This window comes from Centroberyx gerrardi, chromosome 17 (genome assembly GCF_048128805.1).
Source record: "Centroberyx gerrardi isolate f3 chromosome 17, fCenGer3.hap1.cur.20231027, whole genome shotgun sequence".
Classification (NCBI taxonomy): Eukaryota; Metazoa; Chordata; class Actinopteri; order Beryciformes; family Berycidae; genus Centroberyx; species Centroberyx gerrardi.
This window is the reverse complement of record NC_136013.1, coordinates 15,010,282-15,028,534: the sequence shown is the minus strand read 5'-3', so window position 1 is coordinate 15,028,534 and position 18,253 is coordinate 15,010,282. Positions and strand designations below refer to the sequence as shown.

General features: G+C 44.9%; 2 protein-coding genes across 3 annotated transcripts; one reads left to right on the top strand and one right to left on the bottom strand.

The window, feature by feature from the left end:
- Window positions 1–4,282: 4,282 nt before the first annotated feature.
- ap5m1 (adaptor related protein complex 5 subunit mu 1) lies at window positions 4,283–8,925 on the bottom strand. 2 transcript variants are annotated; one of them, XM_071924215.2, is made up of 9 exons: window positions 8,887–8,925; window positions 8,093–8,200; window positions 7,264–7,924; window positions 6,937–7,164; window positions 6,701–6,840; window positions 5,497–5,582; window positions 5,296–5,408; window positions 4,836–4,932; window positions 4,283–4,741 (listed from the first exon to the last, which is right to left on the bottom strand). In XM_071924215.2, exons 2-9 carry the CDS (start codon window positions 8,158–8,160, stop codon window positions 4,659–4,661), a joined length of 1,476 nt encoding a protein of 491 aa, XP_071780316.1. In that variant the 5' UTR covers window positions 8,161–8,200; window positions 8,887–8,925; the 3' UTR covers window positions 4,283–4,658. The 2 variants fall into 2 exon arrangements, with proteins under 2 accessions (XP_071780316.1, XP_071780317.1); XM_071924216.2 differs by lacking the exon at window positions 8,887–8,925 and adding an exon at window positions 8,776–8,846.
- Window positions 8,390–17,475, top strand: exoc5 (exocyst complex component 5). Its single transcript, XM_071924214.2, has 18 exons — window positions 8,390–8,564; window positions 8,959–9,053; window positions 10,652–10,799; window positions 10,930–11,124; window positions 12,532–12,596; window positions 12,834–12,862; window positions 12,990–13,099; window positions 13,298–13,342; window positions 13,446–13,586; window positions 13,700–13,782; window positions 13,873–14,082; window positions 14,226–14,373; window positions 14,478–14,586; window positions 14,712–14,832; window positions 14,953–15,039; window positions 15,204–15,312; window positions 15,529–15,744; window positions 16,177–17,475. Exons 1-18 carry the CDS (start codon window positions 8,538–8,540, stop codon window positions 16,363–16,365), a joined length of 2,127 nt encoding a protein of 708 aa, XP_071780315.1. The 5' UTR covers window positions 8,390–8,537; the 3' UTR covers window positions 16,366–17,475.
- The last annotated feature ends 778 nt before the right edge of the window (window positions 17,476–18,253 follow it).

The window sequence follows — 18,253 nt, the reverse complement described above, 5'->3', positions numbered from 1 at the left end:
ACCACTGACAATCACATTGCCATGGTAATAAATAAAAACACACATCCTCCATCACCATCCCAGTGTCACTGCCCTCGTGCCTATCTCACAACACAATGTACTGGAATGATGATAAGGAATTGTATGGTTTGTTGTAGGGCAAGGACTGCAGAGATGGGGGTGTCCACCAGTTTTTTACCAGCGGCCAGACAGGGCAGTCTGCCACCGGCAGACTGATGCAGGTAAAGTATATTGGCAAAGTATGGAAGAGCTGGAGTGTGTCTATAACATCAATAATTCAGTTAAAACATTTTTACACTGAGGGAAAATTAAAGTGAGCAGCAGTGCTATGTTTGAAAGAAAGAGAGAGAGAGAGAGAGAGAGAGAGAGAGAGAGAGAGGGAGAGAGAGAAAGAGAGAAAGAGAGAAAGAGAGAGACAGCTGGTGAGCTGCAAGTCTGGGCCTTCCTGTCCCAGTGGGTCTGATTAAAGTGCCGGTGGAGTGGAAAGTGGGGTGGGCTGCAGCCATGACTGGGCCTCAATGGGATCCATTTTCAGGGTACAGGGAACAGGAAAGCCCCTGCTATTAGGTACACACTCACAGACACACAAAGAAAAGCGTATTCTTGACACAGTCACGTGATTCGTTCTATACATTGGAAATTCTTCTGCGTAAAATCCACTTATGCAGATTAAAATTTGTCCAAAAGGGATATGTCGAGGTGGATTTTATGATGCAGTGTAAATGATATTGTTCAGCTACAAACAAACCCTGATGAAGGCATGCTGCCGAAACGCGTTGGTTTTTACTGCATCAATAAGAGTTTTTTTGAAGATCATGAGTAGCTGAATTTTTTTCCTTTCTATTTCCTGTTAATGCACCTTGGTTTAAGGACAAATTTGCGACAGTTTTTTCTCTTCAGCTACAAACAAACCCAGACAGAGAAAATATGTATTGTAATAAATATATATTGTGTAAATATGAGTTGTTGTGGCTTTGCGGGCTGTGTAGGGAGGGTTTCTGGAGGCCCAGACGGCTCTCAGTCAACAGGCTCATCGTCATCGGCGAGCCCACCTCCGACAAGCCAGAGAGCAGAGAAGACATAAGGTTGTCTACACAGTTAATGGTAAGACTGGACATGGCTATATTAAAAACCAGTTACACAGTCAAACTGAATGTGTTCTATTGACTGATTCCATTATCATTTGTTTGTCCCATTGGGTCCTTCAGTTGGAGGTCAAAATAAGGAAGGGATCCAGAGGCTGAAACTGATGAAAAGGCCCACAGAGCGGGACATCTTCTGGGATGAGGCCAGAGGGGAAAGTCTGGACCCCAGAAGCCTCCTGCAACCAACACCTGTGCCTCCCTTGGGGGAGGAGAGACAACATAACGAGACTAACTCACAGCTCTTGTGCAAAGTGGAAGATTTGACATGGAGAGAGGTTGTCCCAAAGGAAAAGGAAAGGAAAAAACTGTTCAACAAACTGGACACAGGGGACGGTCTGTGGACAAAACCTTAACATGGAGGATTGACAGGGAAAGAGAGAGAATAGAAGACACAGGTAAAACACAAAGCTGGATGTGGCCTGAGCCTGTCAGAGGCTGGCAGAGTGGGAGGATAAGAGGTGCACACCATGGGGCGAAAGGGATTTGGGAACCTGAGCTGGAGTAAGAGCACAGGTTGCATTTAGTAATCTGGATTAGAAGAGATCTGGAACATCAGGTTTAAGTAATGCAAATTAATTACTAAAACAGCTATTGCATCATCCCTACCATTGATAGTGAAGACATAAAGAAAATGTAATTTCTTGGGTAACCATTAATGGTCTCAATGTTTTCGCTTAATGATGATTTATGAAATGATTATAGCTGCCTTTGTAGAAATCTTGTCCATATATGATCACTCCCTCATATAGATAGTTGCCAGATAAAATGGGTTTATAATCTAAACAAATGAAGCTGTTTGTGAAGATGTTCGTGAAATATTTTCTGCACAGCAGAGTGCATGGCGCCCTCTAGGGGTGATAGTGGTGCTCAAAAGTGAGAAAATGTGTACCGTCACAAGGCAGTGAAAATAAAGCACATTTAGAAGGAACACATTCACTCACAATATTGACAGCAAACATCCCAAAATAAACTTAGTTCAAACAAATTTAGTTCAAACAATAGTGATCCAACCCAGCCAGCTTTGAAGGATTTGATCTATTATTGGGCAAGAGGAGGCACAGAAATGAGTACAAAAAAGTCCTTACAGTATCCAAAGATATCCCATTATTTGAAAAGATCTGTGGCTCTTGAAGAATGATCAGTCTGCGAACAGGAAATTGCTAATTGCACCACTATACTCCAAGTGGTCTCCCTGAGGCTGGCTCTTAGCAGACTTGGAGAGATTGAGAGAGGAACTGGCCTGCTACCAAACACCTGAGGACACGGTGGCCAACAAAAGCCTGGTCTTCAGGCACGGTGCATTAGATGAACACTGATGGGCTCACATCACACGGCAGGGGGCTGGAGAGGAATTAAATAAGCAAAGATAATCCGACAATGATGGAGTAGAACTATTTCAAAAGAATACTAGACTCTGTATACATGAAACTGTATTAAAGAAATCAACACATTCTACAATGAACTTTATCCTACTCTACCACTGGGTGTCATTATTGGGCTGAGGGAAACTACACCTGACTCACACAGTTCAATGCATTACAGCTGCAACGTTACAACCTTTATAATAATGTAGTGAACCTTTTGGTATCACTATGAAACACAATATTAAGCGATTTAGGTTTTACCTTATTCTGTTGTGTCAACATGATTTATGACAATCATCACTGCTGCTTTAGTTTCAAAGTTATTTTTAGCCCGTTTGATTTTTATTTTTATTGTTAGTTTTCTTTTTTTCATTTCTTCAGTTCATTTCTTTTCATGTTTGCATGTATACAAGTGTAAACAATGATGAAATAAATTAGTGATTTTGAAAAACACCATAGAATTAAATGTCCGAAAGTGTGGGCACAAGGCACTGGAGCAGAGAATCACATTAAAACGAGTCCATCTACTTAGCAAGCCATTCAATCAACAAAGCAAAGTCTGCCAGTGAGAGGCCAGTGACTGCAGACTCCAGGAGCCAGACTGACCACAGACTGGGATACTGAGGAGATTTAGAGTAGCCCAACTCTTCAAAAAACTTCTCCTTTTCCAGTTCGCTAGCCACACACACTGGGTCTTAAAGCCAAATCAACGTGGAGGGGGAGAGCCGAGAGGTCTCGGTGTCTGCCACTCCGTACAGCTACATAAAAAGAAGGTGAAGGATGCCGTGTGAGCAATTGGTTCCAATTGACAGAGGATTGGTCATGGTCAGCCTTCTGAGTGGAAATCCACGTGAGAATGTAGCGTTTGGACCAGCAAGGGGGCACAAGAGGCCAACAGCAGACAATGGGGGCACTCAGAGGAGTCTGGCTGCAGTGGAATAGTGGAACACAATCTCCTCTGATTTAACCCTTCACAGCTAGTTATTCATAAAACTCTGACTGTAGTGGTGCTTATGTAGTAGAAATGTAGCAGTGTTAGCATGTAATAGGACAACTAACATAATAGTAAACTGTTGTGGGAAACTTCAGGAACCAAATGAAACTTCCTTAACAAGTCCCTCTTCAAATAATGATTATAGTAATTAACTATAAATTATAATTACCTGACAATGGTAATTACCTAACAGTGGTGTTGCAAACAGTAAAGATCAAAATCATTTACTCATGCTTCTACATTAATTGAGAATTAAAGCACCTATGCAGCCTCAAGAGGTGACCTAACCATTACCGTCCTTGTAACTTTTTCTCCAATTAGCCTGGTCTTGCTAGCTGAATGGGACAGACTGCTTTAAAGTCTCTGAGGGCCAGAGGGTCAGCGCTCAATCTTAGTCTGGTTGGAGAGGTTGTGTGTTTGAACCAGCCACTGGTTGACAGGGAGGGGATGGGGTCAAAAGGGGGGACCAAGGACTCCTGCCAGTTCTCAAGAGGAGCCCTTTGTAGCCAAGACACTGGCCAGAGCAGCCTGGCCTTTCACAGCCCAGGCACCCCTCTCCTCCAGGCCCACAACAGCTGATGACAAGGCCCCAGCTGCTAATTATCCGGCTGATGGAGAGCCACTGAAGTGGGACTGTCAGAGCAAGGGGTGGCCCTTCTGTCTAAAGAGTGTGTGTGTGTGTGTGTGGGGGGGGGGGGGCAGTAGGGTGAATTTAAGGGAGGGTAAGGTTGGGGGATAAAAGAAGTTGAACTAGCGGGGCAGGAATTTTCAACAGTGGACTTTAAACAAAATATTACAGATGTGTACAATTATCAAATCATTTTCCATCAAAAAAATACATAATTCTACCAGTCAAACAATTCTCCTTAATCAACAGCAAGTTGTGCATATTGTGGTCTGTATTGAGTGAAGGCAAAATTATTTAAGTCTTTTACATCTGACCTTTAGATGTCACACACAATCTACTATAAGCCATTTTGATTGGTATTCCAAGTTTTTATCCTTCGTCAGCTCTCCAGTAACAATGGAATAGTAACAAATGTGTTCATGTGGTCACATATCCAATCTGGATCACCATATATCCTTGACATCCTCGTCAGTCCCAGTAAAGAGCCTGGAGCGCCTGTCCACCGAGCTGCTCCTAACGTATCTACGCTACAGCATCATGTGTCCAGAGGAAACTGGAGCGGTACCTGTTGAGTTCCATATGAAGTACTCCTTGGATTGAAGTTCTCGGGCTGTGGGTCGAACAGAGGCCATCTTTAGCTTTAACAAATGTCATTTTATGTATGTAATCAAACATTTTGATTCAAAGAAGTATTGCACACTTACATGTTACGATCCGTGGTTTGGCAGAGGAATACACCTGCACTGAATGCTGGTCCACACAGCAACCGGACAGTGTCATGTCAGGCACTTTGAAATACAACTGTAAAGTAGGGATGATGGTGCAGTTAGACCGGACACACTGTGAGACATGGAACTGCTTAGCACTTTACAACCTAATGACAGCTTCATATACCTCATCCATTTGATATCCCATTAGTTGAAGCGATTAGTTGTTGGAGAACTGACTTTCATATTTAGACTACATCTGATGACTGATTTATTTGTTTCTACATTCTAAATTAACAAAGTGGATAGCATCATGAATCTTGTCATTCCTAATATTCAGATAGCTCAGAAAGACAAGGGATGTGGACTGGGTTCACAGTAGAGATGAAGTATAATTCTGCTGACCCATGTTTTGACTGTAACAGGCTATTGATTACCACCACACAAGTTAACTTACTTTGATGTAGGCTGTAAGTTCTGTGCAGAGGGGGTCTGCAGGTCCGGGGATCTGCCCTGAAAAGCTGATCTTACCGTCCATCGTGACCTCGCGACATTTAGGAAACTTTTGGCCTAAATAGCAGAGAGGGGAAATGCAGACATTAGTTTCTATTTCAAATGTATAGTTGCAGTCAAATTGAATCTTTACATTAAGGCGTACCGAGGACCCAGACCAGTAGGTTCTTCTCCTTGGAGACCTCCAGCTGCCCAGAGCTCACCTTCACATCCACAGAACCCATCTGATCCCTGCAAACACACAGAGCCCACAGGCAGATGTTACAACCCAACAGTCACCCTGCAAAGATCACTACCAATTACACTGTATAGTAAGGACATTATGTATTTTAGAGGGATTTTATGGGTTCAGCCACTTTTATCACCTTCTTGGAGTGAGATAACGACACGCAGGCAAATGGCAGCAGATTTGACCGGGGAGAACTATCTAGCTCTGTTAGACCATTTTGAAAATTAGAGGGTTTAATCATTTCTGCTCTGCAAGAAACCCCACAATGACAGTACGAGTATCTTTTATATGAGGATTCGACAGCAAAATGATCTACTCATGATGTAAAAGTTAAAAGTACTTTTAGTCCAACTTTTTGGGGACATTTCTTCAAATTGTATGAGAGGAGTACTTTGCCACCGGGTCGTACATGATGGATTTGATGAGAAAGTTGGACTATTAGGTTATTACTTGGCTGTTAGGGGATCTCATTTATTCAAGCTGGCAAACTGCAGATGGGTTACTTGGTGTACTGTCATGAGACCAGCTCAGGTGTTTTGCAAAGACAACTGCACATTGCTTTTTTTGACTAAGGATGCAGGAGAGTGTTACGCCATATTAAAAAGGCCCATATGAGAGACCATACAACAATTATACATTTTGCCAAGAATTCTTCTCTGCAAAAGAGAATATGATTACTAGTGTACTAGTGCTATTACTAGTGTTTCTAAGGCCATTATTCTGTGATTAAACATTTCTTAAAAACATATTTTTCTCCTGCTAGCTTGTATTTTATTGGCAAGTGGAATTAATTTCAATAAGTTTATTAGCTGGCTTAATTAGGAAAAGTAGATTTTTTCCAACCTACTTTTGTTGATTATCCTACTAACATATCTAAGTATTTATTATTCTTGCTCTGTACCAAAATGGCATCCTAAGTATATGGTTTGTCATAAAGAGACAGGTTTTCTTACTCTCGTAAACACTGAACTCTGTTAACTATTCTCCAAGAGATCTTGGTTCCTGACTTGCTGTCAGGATCACAATCTACCTCCCAAACCCATCAAACCTCTTTACTCTACATGAAATGGACATTGGCAAGAGCTCTGATCAAGAAGCTTGTGTCTCTTGTGCTGGTTACCTGTTAAAGAAGGGCAGGTGTGCTTCACAGTACTCAAAGCTATTCCTCACACTCTCATGAAGTTTGAGGGTTACTGACACACGCAGCTGGTTCTCCTCTTCCTTCAGCTGATATGAACCCAGGATGGGTGGGACAGGAACCTGTGGAAAGAACAGACTGTCAACCAGAATCAACTGACAGATTCACACCAATGCATAGAATTAAAAGGTGTCTTGTTATTGTGTTAAGTTTTATACCTGAGATGTATAGCTGCATAGCCTGAACGGCTCCAGAGGAGGAGAGAAGGGGAACTTGTACGGCCCAGAGAAAGCTGAGCTGTCACAGTCATCCACGCTGCTGGCAGTCAGGATACTGGAATCCAGTGAGGTGACACAGGGATGGACCAGGATGTCCTGTAGCGGTGAGCCGTTTGGTGGCAGTGTGAGGGTCACCATCACATTTGGGAGCACCCCCTCCACTTCACACTGATGACAGAAGGAAGAAATAGATTGAAGGAAGAGATAAGAGACAGCCAAGTTATTTTACTATAATTTTAGTGCCTTTACCTTACACTGTGTACTTACTTTGCATGTCACAGTGCCATAGACATCCCAGAGGTCCTGTCTGCTCCGATTACCATACTGCATGGAGCGCACCATTTCTGTCAGAGCTACGTTCACCACAGCCCGGCCACGGTGTAGCCCTGTCTTCCAGGCCGGCTGCTTCTGGGTCCCAGCGGGAGTGGACACTGTGGATGCAGCAGGCGCCCCCAGCTGTGGGATATCCAGAGGTGTGCCAAGTGGACAAACCTGCAGAAGGACTGAAGGCAGCATCGCCAGGCGAGACGCCAGCCCCTCACTATCAGGCTTACTCCCAGAACCAAGGAGAAAAGTCTGCAGGCCTGCCAGGAGTGTGAGGCCCTGGGAGACCGACAGCAGGCTGGCCAGAGGTGGGCGCGGCTCAGCAGGGCCGTCCACCAAAGGCAGGCAAGCCAAGATCAGCGGCCCTTGCGAGATGGCTAACACTGGCCAGAGGATTCCCTTTCCAGAGCCTTTCACATGCAGCTCCAGGGCTGGGGATCGCTGCTGGTGGAGGCAGTCATCTCTGAGAACTACGTAGGGCTTGTCTGAGTCGGCCAGCCCCAGCTCAGTGAGTAGGAGCTGGAGCACAGCGCTTTCTTCTGGGACTGGCACATATAAGGACCCTGCCAGGCACTTTGCACGGTGCTCAACGGTAGGGAACCTCCTGTGGGAGGAGACACAAGACATTACAATCACCACAGAGCATCAGCTGAAAGCAGTAGGTTTCTGTTATATACTGTTACATGTTATACAGCATCAGAGCGCTACGCCATTCGACTCCACTAACTTAAAAGGGAAGTGTACAGATTTTGTGAGAGTTAAAGTTACAAACCTTGAAAATCGTATTGAAACATTTTCTCCCTTCTCGTGAGAAATAATCCACAAAGCACGTAAACTCATTTGGCCAGCAACAGTGAAGTCCTCAGTTGACGGCAAATTTCTGTGACTTAGACAATATTATTATCATCTTGCCAAATATTCAACTTACAAATATAAATTTGCCTCAATGTTGTCGTTTAGATCGAACGTAGCTACTTCCTGCTATTGTTTCATGTGACAGCCACAACCAATCAGCCGACATATGCGCATGCGTATTTGCAAGCAACTATCCCCACCCTTCTCTCCCATACAGGAAGCTGGATTGCTAACTAGCTAGCTGTCAACAAAGGGCAAAACTGTAAGAAATCAGCAAGCTCATCGGGAACTCGGCAGTATTGCCGACTCTCAGTTCCTTACCCTAAATTGTGTTTTTCTACGCCGCTAACGGAAGCTTGAACATGGCAACAACTGCTCAACTGTTCGAGGTAAAATGACTGCTGCACCAGACTGCTGTGTTAGCGAGCTAGCTACGGTTAACGTTAGCTTGATGGTTCTTGTCCAGCCTCTGCGAGAAAGACTCAATAATGCTTCAAACAGGGAGCTTATTTGCACCGTGTCGTAGTCTAGACATGAAAAACAGCAAGTACGGGTTTGCTTTAATTTAACTCAGGCAAGATTGTAACGTTACTGACTTACGTTATCTAGTTAAGGAAGGTAACGGTAACTAGTACAAATATCAGTTATTCCAGGGTGTGGGTTGCTAGTAAGTCTTTTGTTGCTTGTTGGTTAAATAGCAAGGTAACTAACGTGAGCCTGGTTGTTTTGCTCTTTGCTGATCATCGGTGCACACATGTCACTCTGTGTTTGCTCTGTGCCCAGGAGCCCTTTGATGCAGACGAGTACATTGAAAGGTTGGCGTGGAGGACTCCTGGAGGAGGCTCTAAAGGAGGAGCCGAGGCGTTTGACCCCAAAAGGTAGGCGACTGTCATTCGCATTTACAGTGCACACCTCCCTGTCTGATCATCACCGTAAATCAAATTCATTCCGTAACCTCGAAGAATGCCAAGCTCCAGTTTTTAACCTTGACTTGACAGCCTGTAATGCATTATGTCATCTGGTGTCAATAGGCTTTTTTATATTCATCACTGCTAATGCTGCCTTATCTACAGTATTTTTCACAACAATGACTCAGAAATGACTATGAACAAAATGTAATGACAGTAGATATACTCTCTTGCATCCATTGGCCTTTGATTTCTTATCGGAGAGATCAACCTAAATAATGAGTAAGCTGACAGAAAAGTGCAGTTCTCAAATAGATGCTTTTGTCTCCTATGTCAACATGACATTTTGAATATATAGAACAGCTTTTCCACTCAGGTCCTCTGCCAATGTGATACAAGTGATTAGATGTATACAGATGGCAGCCTCCTGGTTTTTACTTAATTCTGTTTTCCCAGCCCAGTCTTTAATGTCATTCACAACTCTTGTTTTCAAATGTTGTTGACACTAAGACATTTTTCCACTGTCTGACAAGTAATGCTAACAAACCAGAAGGTTGCCGTCTCCATGCACGTATTCCATCCTTGCTCCCAATTCCCAAGATTGAATTTACTTTTCTGTCACTGGAACCGTTGTTTGCTTCATGGGAACTGTCAGTCCCAGTCCCACTGTCAAAGATGCCCACTTTTGCGTCATAGTTTGGTTTCAAAACAAACTGTCTAGAAAATTATTAGATACATATTTTAAGTCAATTTTCTTTTTTAATATTTATTCTGATTTATTTATTTACAGCAGTCAATATCAACTTACCAAATACTCCATAAGTGAAACTGAAGTAGTTCTCCAGGATGTCCTAAAATTGATCTCAATCTTACATAGGCTATGGAGTATTATTGTAAAAAAAATAAAAATGTTTCTTTACATGGCATTTTCATTGCTTGATGTTATGTTTACACTTGGGAACCAACTTATTTCTTGTAAGCACACATGCCATACAGTCTTTAAGAACCCTAACTATACTGTAGATCCATCCTGCCTTATCTACTTCCTCCACAAAACTGTTGCCACCACCTCCTTGGAAGCTCTTTCTAAACCGTAGTGAAGAGTCAGAGACAACGTATCTTTGGAGGCCACCATACTGTGAGTCACCAGCCAGGGAATGAGTGTGTATTGGGAAGGGATGGGAGATGTCTTTAAGCTGTAGCCAGTGCTGAGGGAATTAGTCAAGAGATTATATACTCATCATTTTGGGATGTTTCCTAGTCTGTGAAATGTGGTGCTGACTTAGAACATTTGCTCTGCAGTCCTGATGGCACTTAAAATGCAGCTGACGAAGCTCCTAGTTTTCAGAGCTTCTTAAGTCTGGGGACCCAGGAATTAAGCATCCAGCACTATTCTGTAACTATTAACTGTAAGTGTTAGGTCAGTGGGACAGATTTAACCTTGCCTTTCCCAATTACACCTCCAGACTAAGACTATTTTTGTGTTTAACCTGTTGTTTGCTATGGATCCCTGTTGTTAAGACCAATGTGAAGTTCTGGATCTACAAGCCTTCTCTCCACTCTGATAGGCTGCTGGAAGAGTTTGAGAACCACATTGAGGAGCTGAAGCAGCTGGATGAGAAGATCCAACGGCGGGTGGAGAAGCTTGAACATCAGTGTCATCGCGAGGCCAAGGAATTTGCACACAAAGTACAAGACTTGCAGAGGAGCAACCAGGTGAGCTGTATGGTCTAATGTTCCCACCTGAATCTCTTTAAGCTTCAAGAGATTTTTTTCCTATCCCTCACTCATGTCACAGAATGTCTTTGGTTTGCTTTACATCCCTCCCTGTTCTGTATCATTTCAGGTGGCCTTTCAGCATTTCCAGGAGCTTGACGAGCACATCAGCTATGTGGCCACCAAGGTGTGTCACCTTGGCGACCAGCTGGAGGGGGTGAATACACCCCGACAGCGGGCCGTGGAAGCTCAGCGTCTCATGACCTATTTCAACGAGTTTTTGGATGGAGAGCTACGCAGTGACGTGTTCAACAACCCCGACAAGGTCAGTGTGCTGTACATGTTCCATCAGCTCACCTTGGTGGCGGTGTACGTGTCCATTGACAAGGGCTCCCGCTGTGATATTGCTGGAGGTGTGAGTGAGCAGGATTATGAAGTAAACCATCCATATTAATTTGTCAAGTTTATCCCTTTAGTTGGATCCCTCAGCTAATTTGGATTAATAAACTGTCATTTGCTTTCTGACAATAGCTGGCTGATTGACTAGCATGGATGTCAACATGCTCGTGTCAAGCCTAATTGCATTTACTGCAGGTTGTCTGTGAGGGAGAATTTGTCGCCACTGTTGGTCCTCAGCTTTGTGTCGCATTACAGCAGGAAGGGGCTTGTGGCATGATAGTACAAGTAAGGGAGGAGATAACATGCGTACTAGGAGATGAAATGCATACTTTTACTTAGTTCCTGCCTACACACAGGCCATGTTGATATTAGACAAGTGACTGTTGACCCCTGAAAGTTTGATTTTGAAATGTTGTAAGTGGCAGTAGAGAGATGGGGATGCTCCAGATTAATTCCTGTTAGTAGGAACATCATTAGTTGAAGCAGAGCAGCGAGTCTGGGGGGTCAATCCCGGAGACGAGAGCTGGAGATGGGGCTAGGTTTCTGGAGAGGCATGCGGAAATATCTGGCCAGATTCCTTTTCCTGAGCATACCTCCAGACGAGGGGGAAAGAGGAAAGCTGCAAGTGAATAGCTGAAGGGGGATGGCTTTGCTAATCCTTCTGAAAGGGAGGGCTGGGCCGCCAGCGTGGAGACAAGTGCTGCTAAACCCTGACTGCAGGGAGACGGCTACATTACTTACATGGGATTTAGCTAATCTTAGCTGGGGGACAGATACTTAGAAAACCTTCGCCGAGCAGAAAGGCTGGATCCTCCTCACGGGAGCAGAGTAATGATGTTAGCTGAGGCAGGCATCTGCGGGAACAGAGGAGTTGCGGACGGCGGGCCTTTCGTAGGTCTGGGGCTTTTTCAGCCGGCGTGTATGTCAGGGGGAGGGGGGTGGGGTGTTCTCGACAGGGCCCCTTTTTTTAGACAGATATCCCTGGCCGGACAGATTATTGAAGGCGATTTAGACTCCTGTGGGATTACAGCCCATTCAGAAAAGGCATGCCAATAAAGAGTTGGATGTGCTGCTAAGTCAGGACTGCTGCTGTTGCTGCTGCCGATGCCCAGGTGAGCGCAGCCTGCTTGTTATCAGCTGCCTGGCCAACATGGGGAGGTGGAGGAGGGCTGCTCTAAGATGATGATCCCCCAAGTGGAGACACTGCCGGCGGCCTGCCTGCCTTCTGTTTGGATGTCCACCTCTCATGGTCCTCTCTTGCTCTCTTTTTTCCTCTCTCGACATCTCTCCCTCCCTCTCTCTCTCTCTCTGTCTCTCTCTCTCTCCTCTTCAGATTAAGGAGGCTGCTGATATCATTCAGAAGCTGCATCTCATTGCCCAGGAGCTGCCGTTCGACAGGTGAGTCAGGCATCCTGGAGGCAGCTTTAGACAAGAGCACTGTCAAACAAGCGGAAGGTGGCGTATTAGTAGTGTTGTCTATTCCTCACGGTGTAAGCTCATATCAAAATGTATCAAGGGTGTTTAGATGTTAAAATACATTATTTTAATATGAGTTTCTGGAAATAAAATAGGATTTTACCTGGGATATAATTTGTAATAGCCTCTCTGATGAGTAATTATGTTCTTCTCTGACAGATTTGCAGATGTCAAGGCAAAGATTGCAAGTGAGTTTGTGACATTCAAACTTATGTTCCTCTAGTCTAGTCCGCACTGAATAGTCCAGATTACAAATACATAAGTTAGCAGCAAATGATGAAATTATTTTGTGTGTGTGTTTGTTTTTCTACCCAGGTAAGTACCACGACCTAGAGCGGCAGTTAATCCAGGAGTTCACCGCCGCCCAGCGCAGGGGTGAGATTGGACGTATGCGGGAGGTGGCCGCGGTTCTGCTACATTTCAAGGTGACCCAGAAACATCAAACTGTCATGTCTGCATTTGATAATTTTTTTTGTCTCAAGTGTGATAATAGGGATGGCCATTCAATTCATACATGACATACTAACATGCACTAAAGTTTGTTGTTTGTCTTTAGGTGTTGTATCTGCACTTTAGTGATGTAAAGTCGGCAGAAATGTAATGCTTGTCTCTTTCTGTAAAAGGGCTATGCACACTGTGTGGATGTCTACATCAAGCAGTGTCAGGAAGTGAGTGTATATTGTTCCAGTTATTCATACATAATATTCCACTTTTCGTTCTGGACCAGTAATATCCACAGCCTCTGTATTAACCCTTCGTTGCTCTCCCCAGGGGGCCTACACAAGGAACGATGTGTTTGAGGACACTGCAGTCCTCTGCCAGAGGGTCAACAAGCAGGTGGGAGAGGTCTTCAGCAGCCCCGAGGCTGTTATGGCCAAACTCATCCAGAGCATCTTTGAGAACAAATTACAGGTATTTCTACTGCTTCCCGTTTGTTCAGTCTTATGTGTTCAGTATGTTCAGTTCATGTCGCCTCTGGCCACATCTGTCACGTTATATTTGACTGTCTGCCCTTGTTTCTCCAGGCCCATGTTAGAGAGAAACTGGACGAGACCCGACACTCTGATGTGGAACAGTACCTCAAAAACCTCTATGACCTTTACACCAAGTAATTAACTTGTTCTCTTGTTTTTGCTTTACTTCATTTACACACAGTAGCTCTTACCCATACACTTAACACTGTCTGTATCTTTTCCAGGACCACAACGTTGGCTACCAAGCTGACAGAGTTCAACCTGGGTTCAGACAAGCACACCTTCCTGTCCAAGCTGATCAAGAACATTTTCTCCTCCTACCTGGAAAGTTACATCGACATGGAGAGGGAATACCTCCGCACTCGCAGCGCCATGATCCTACAGCGCTACTACGACTCCAAGAACCACCAGAAACGCCCAATTGGCACTGGCAGGTCAGATTTCGGTTCTCAATTACTTTCCACTCTTAACATCAGGACAGTTTAGGTTTAGAAGATTTGAAAAACCCCTTTTACTCGAAGTTAAGAGCTGTAATGTTGTAATAATTTATCCAACCTCTGTCTCTGTCCTTCTGCAGTATCCAGGAGCTGAAGGAGCGGATCAGGCAGCGCACCAACCTGCCCCTGGGCCCCAGCATTGACACCCACGGGGAGACCTTCCTCTCCCAGGAGGTGGTGGTCAACCTGCTGCAGGAGACGCGCCATGCCTTTGAGAGATGCCACAGGGTGAGGCTACTCTGCCCCCTCTAGATCAGTTTTCAGTGAACATGCTGTTGGGTTGACGAGTAAATTGCATCCCCTTTCTTTTTTCTGTGTTTGTCGTGACACAGCTGTCAGATCCCTCTGACCTGCCCAAGAACGCCTTCTCCATCTTCCTGCTGCTGGTTGAGCATCTGTGTGTGGATCACATTGACTACGCCCTAGAGATCGGCCTCTCAGGTACATCCAACTCAACTCACTCATAACTATAACCTCTAACTGCTGTGTGCTGATCTGACCTACTGTTAAACCACCTTTTAGTTTATTGTATTGACTTACCTTGTCCCTCTCTCTTTGAACTACAGCTATCCCCTCAGCAGATGCCAAGAATGCCAACCTGTACTTCCTGGATGTGGTCCAGCAGGCTAACACTATCTTCCACTTGTTTGACAAGCAGTTCAATGACCACCTCATGCCTCTCATTAGGTCAGTAAAGGGTTAAATTCCACAGTATTCAGTTATCCCATAGCTACTTCCTCTCATAGGCCCATTCTTTTCAGATGAAAGCGAGACCTCTGACTTTACCTTTGAAATCTCTGTCTGTAGCTCATCTCCAAAGTTGACAGAGTGCCTGCACAAGAAGAAAGAGGTGATTGAACAGATGGAAGTGAAACTGGACACGGGAATTGACAGGTCAGTAAGTTCCTAACTGACCACCAACCACCCTTGTGTGTTCTTTGTTTTATCATTTGTACGTGCAAACAAATAAATGCCAATTATAATAGAACAATAAGTGGTCATTCAAAGAAACCACTCTAATGTGTCCCATTGTAATTGTATTTGTCCTCCCCACCCAGAACACTAAACTGCATGGTGGGGCAAATGAAGCACATCCTGGCCACGGAGCAGAAGAAGACCGACTTCAGGCCTGAGGATGAGAACAATGTCATGATCCAGTACACCACAGTAAGGGATGCAAGGCCTTTGCCTCAGCCACTGGGCTCACATGCAAAACAACACAAATCAGAAACAGGCAAATCACTTACCTCTGTCCATTTTGACTCTTACACAACATGGAAAGTTTTTGGACTGAATATAGCTTTCGTTAGCCATATGGTGATAATTTGCCACTTAATCACAAGTTTTCCATACTGACTCCCTCTGTCTCCCTGTGCCCGGCAGGCCTGCTCCAAAGTCTGTGCCTACGTGAGTCGGCAGGTGGAGCGCGTGCGGAAGTCCATGGACGGGAAAAACGTGGACACGGTGCTGACGGAGCTGGGCGTTCGCTTCCACCGGCTCATCCACGAGCATCTACAGCAGTACAGCTACAGCTCCATGGGAGGCATGCTGGCCATCTGCGACGTGGCCGAGTACCGACGCTGCGCCAAGGACTTCAGGGTGAGCGGGGGGGCATAGGTCCAGGACACATTGGTCACAGGGCAGAGACACGGTTACACCTTCACAGAATGTACAGACCATAAAGAAAAGCTGTGTTCTCTATGAAATAGACTGGTCAGGTGAATCCAGGTGAATGTTATAATCCTTTGTTGATTTCACCCGTTAAATCCTCTTCAATTGTGAATGGGAGATGTGGGTGAAGAGAAGGCAGGTTAAAGAAACATTTTTAAGCACTGAGGCAACAGATACATGGATTGTCCAAAAGGGTTGCAGCTCAAAATAGTCATGGTAGTCAAAATAGACTGAAAACTGTGATTTTTGATCTAGAGCCTTTGTCATGAGACTTGCTAGTAAGCTGGGAGTTAACTTGAAAGGTATAAGGTATAAGATGTATGTGAAAACGCTAACAGTTTTGTTTTGTTTGACCATCAGGTCCCGCTGGTGCTGCAGCTCTTCGACACACTCCACGCCCTCTGTAACCTCCTGGTGGTTGCCCCGGACAACCTGAAGCAGGTTTGCTCAGGAGAGCAGCTGACCAACCTGGACCGGAACCTGCTGCACGCCTTCGTCCAGCTCCGAGTGGACTACCGCCCAGCCAGACTGGGCCGGCACTTCAGTTAATGACTGAGTCAATGACTCGCTGCCCTCCGTCCAATCACACCATTCCCCCACGCTTTGATGAGATGATGCACCTTGGAGACGCCCCCCCGCTTCAGAGAATGCGTCTTTTGTAGTAGATGGTCTCTCTGGCCCCAGCATACAGACTTTCCTGGGATTGCTTTGTCCATCATAGAGACAAAGGCCACCACCTTCTTGAATGTGGGATATGTGCATTTTACCTTTGTTTTTTCCGCTGTTGTTGTTTTTTCCCAACCTGAAGAAGCTCAAATGTCTGTTCACTTAAGCTTTCTTTTGTTTTTAAATACTAATCCATCACCAATCCACATGGCTAAAATTTCTGACATATTATCAGTAAATGGACAACATTGATTTCCGTGCTTTTGACTGTAACAAAAAAGAGACTTGTGCTTTTTTTTTTTTTGATTGTGCCAAATATATAAATTCTGTGGCTGCACTTGTGCACAGGAACAGACCATAAAGCTGCTGTAAAGAGAAGTTTAGACTGTTAAATCAGGCCTGCAGTAGCACTACATACTGGGAACAACTCCCCCTTGTAAGGAACTGTAGAGGACCCAACACAGTCCGTAGACATGTCGCCCGAGCACGAGATAGAGCTGTGTCTGGCCAAGAGAGACACATGACCACCTCTCTAACCCTTGACCTCTGACCACAGAGCAGAGGTCAAGAGGTCATCACAGAGAAGTGTGATCTGAGCTGTAAGCAGGTCTGAGAACCACTCTGGAGATTTGGGTGGTCCCCACTTAGGCACAGATGACTGGTGTGATGGGTCAGTGAGTATGTGTCACTGTAATTGCACAGATCAACACCTGCTCATCCAGCGGTGCCTGCACTCCTATGGTCTCCATTGTTGACTGGATCAGCAGTGTTTCTGGGTCAGGGCACGATGAAAAATTGGCCTCTGCTGATTAAGGAAACAAACTGGAGGGGACTTCTTCACACAGGGCTTATCGGAGGGCAAAGTCACTGTCCTCTGCGCTGAGCAAGGAGACCAGTCATGTCCCTGATGCCTGAAACTGTCTACGCAAAGCTGTTCCCACTGTACTGCTGTTTACCTTAATCAGTGACTCATTAAAAAGATGTTGCGTTTTATCATTGTCCCTCTTATCAATATCCTTCCACAAACTGGGAGCCGTGAATTAAAAGTTACGCCAGTTCTCTGGGCGAGTGTCACTTTCAAAGTGAGCCGAAACAGTCTTCCTTTCCATGGAAGTCATCAAGTATTCATGGGAATTCTTGCCACCAGAGTAAAGTTCTTTCTTAGACTTCAGGAAGTGAGCAGAGCCAGAGGGGATTAGATATCTACGAGTTGATGAATTGTGTGCAGTAGTCATGGACTGGGGAGAGCCAGGCAGATAGAGACGCCTGAGAGCTCAGTTCCAGCTCCGGCTGGCTAGTGTTGTGTAGAAGGTACACACAGTGCTGTGCAAATTCAAACAACATAATTAATTAGGCTAATATTAATATTATCAATGCCACATAAATTCAATTCTCTCAGCCCTAATCACAACTGGATAGCTTGTAAAAATTATTTTGTTAGGCCCTGATGCAAACAGTGGGTCTTTTCCAAACATTTGAAAACTATTTGTTTTTGCGGCGATTAATGTGTGCAGCGCAGGAAGGGGTTGGGGAGTGGGGCCCGGCCAGGGACGATAACTGGTGTGGAGACGAAGGCAGAGGCGCAGCCTGGCCCCAGGGACTCCCAGCCCAGGCAGATGGAAGAGGGGGAGGGATGTGTTTTTTGGGGTGGTGTTTGAGCAGGTGGAGGGGATTAGTAATACTGTCAACACTGGAGAGCTGGATAAGACTGTCCTCTCTTACTCGTCAGTTTGAGCAGCTCTTGCATACACACATTCAGACACATAAAGAC

Coding starts and splice junctions, on each gene's coding strand:
- exoc5 (XM_071924214.2), top strand. CDS start 8,538: ATGGCAACAACTGCTCAACTGTTCGAG. Junction 12,597..12,833: donor CAGGAGCTGCCGTTCGACAG/GTGAGTCAGGCA, acceptor CTTCTCTGACAG/ATTTGCAGATGTCAAGGCAA. Junction 14,374..14,477: donor CCTTTGAGAGATGCCACAGG/GTGAGGCTACTC, acceptor GTCGTGACACAG/CTGTCAGATCCCTCTGACCT.
- ap5m1 (XM_071924215.2), bottom strand. CDS start 8,160: ATGAGTTTACGTGCTTTGTGGATTATTTCTCACGAGAAGGGAGAAAAT. Junction 5,409..5,496: donor CCTACTGGTCTGGGTCCTCG/GTACGCCTTAAT, acceptor TCTGCTATTTAG/GCCAAAAGTTTCCTAAATGT. Junction 4,742..4,835: donor CAAACCACGGATCGTAACAT/GTAAGTGTGCAA, acceptor TTCGACCCACAG/CCCGAGAACTTCAATCCAAG.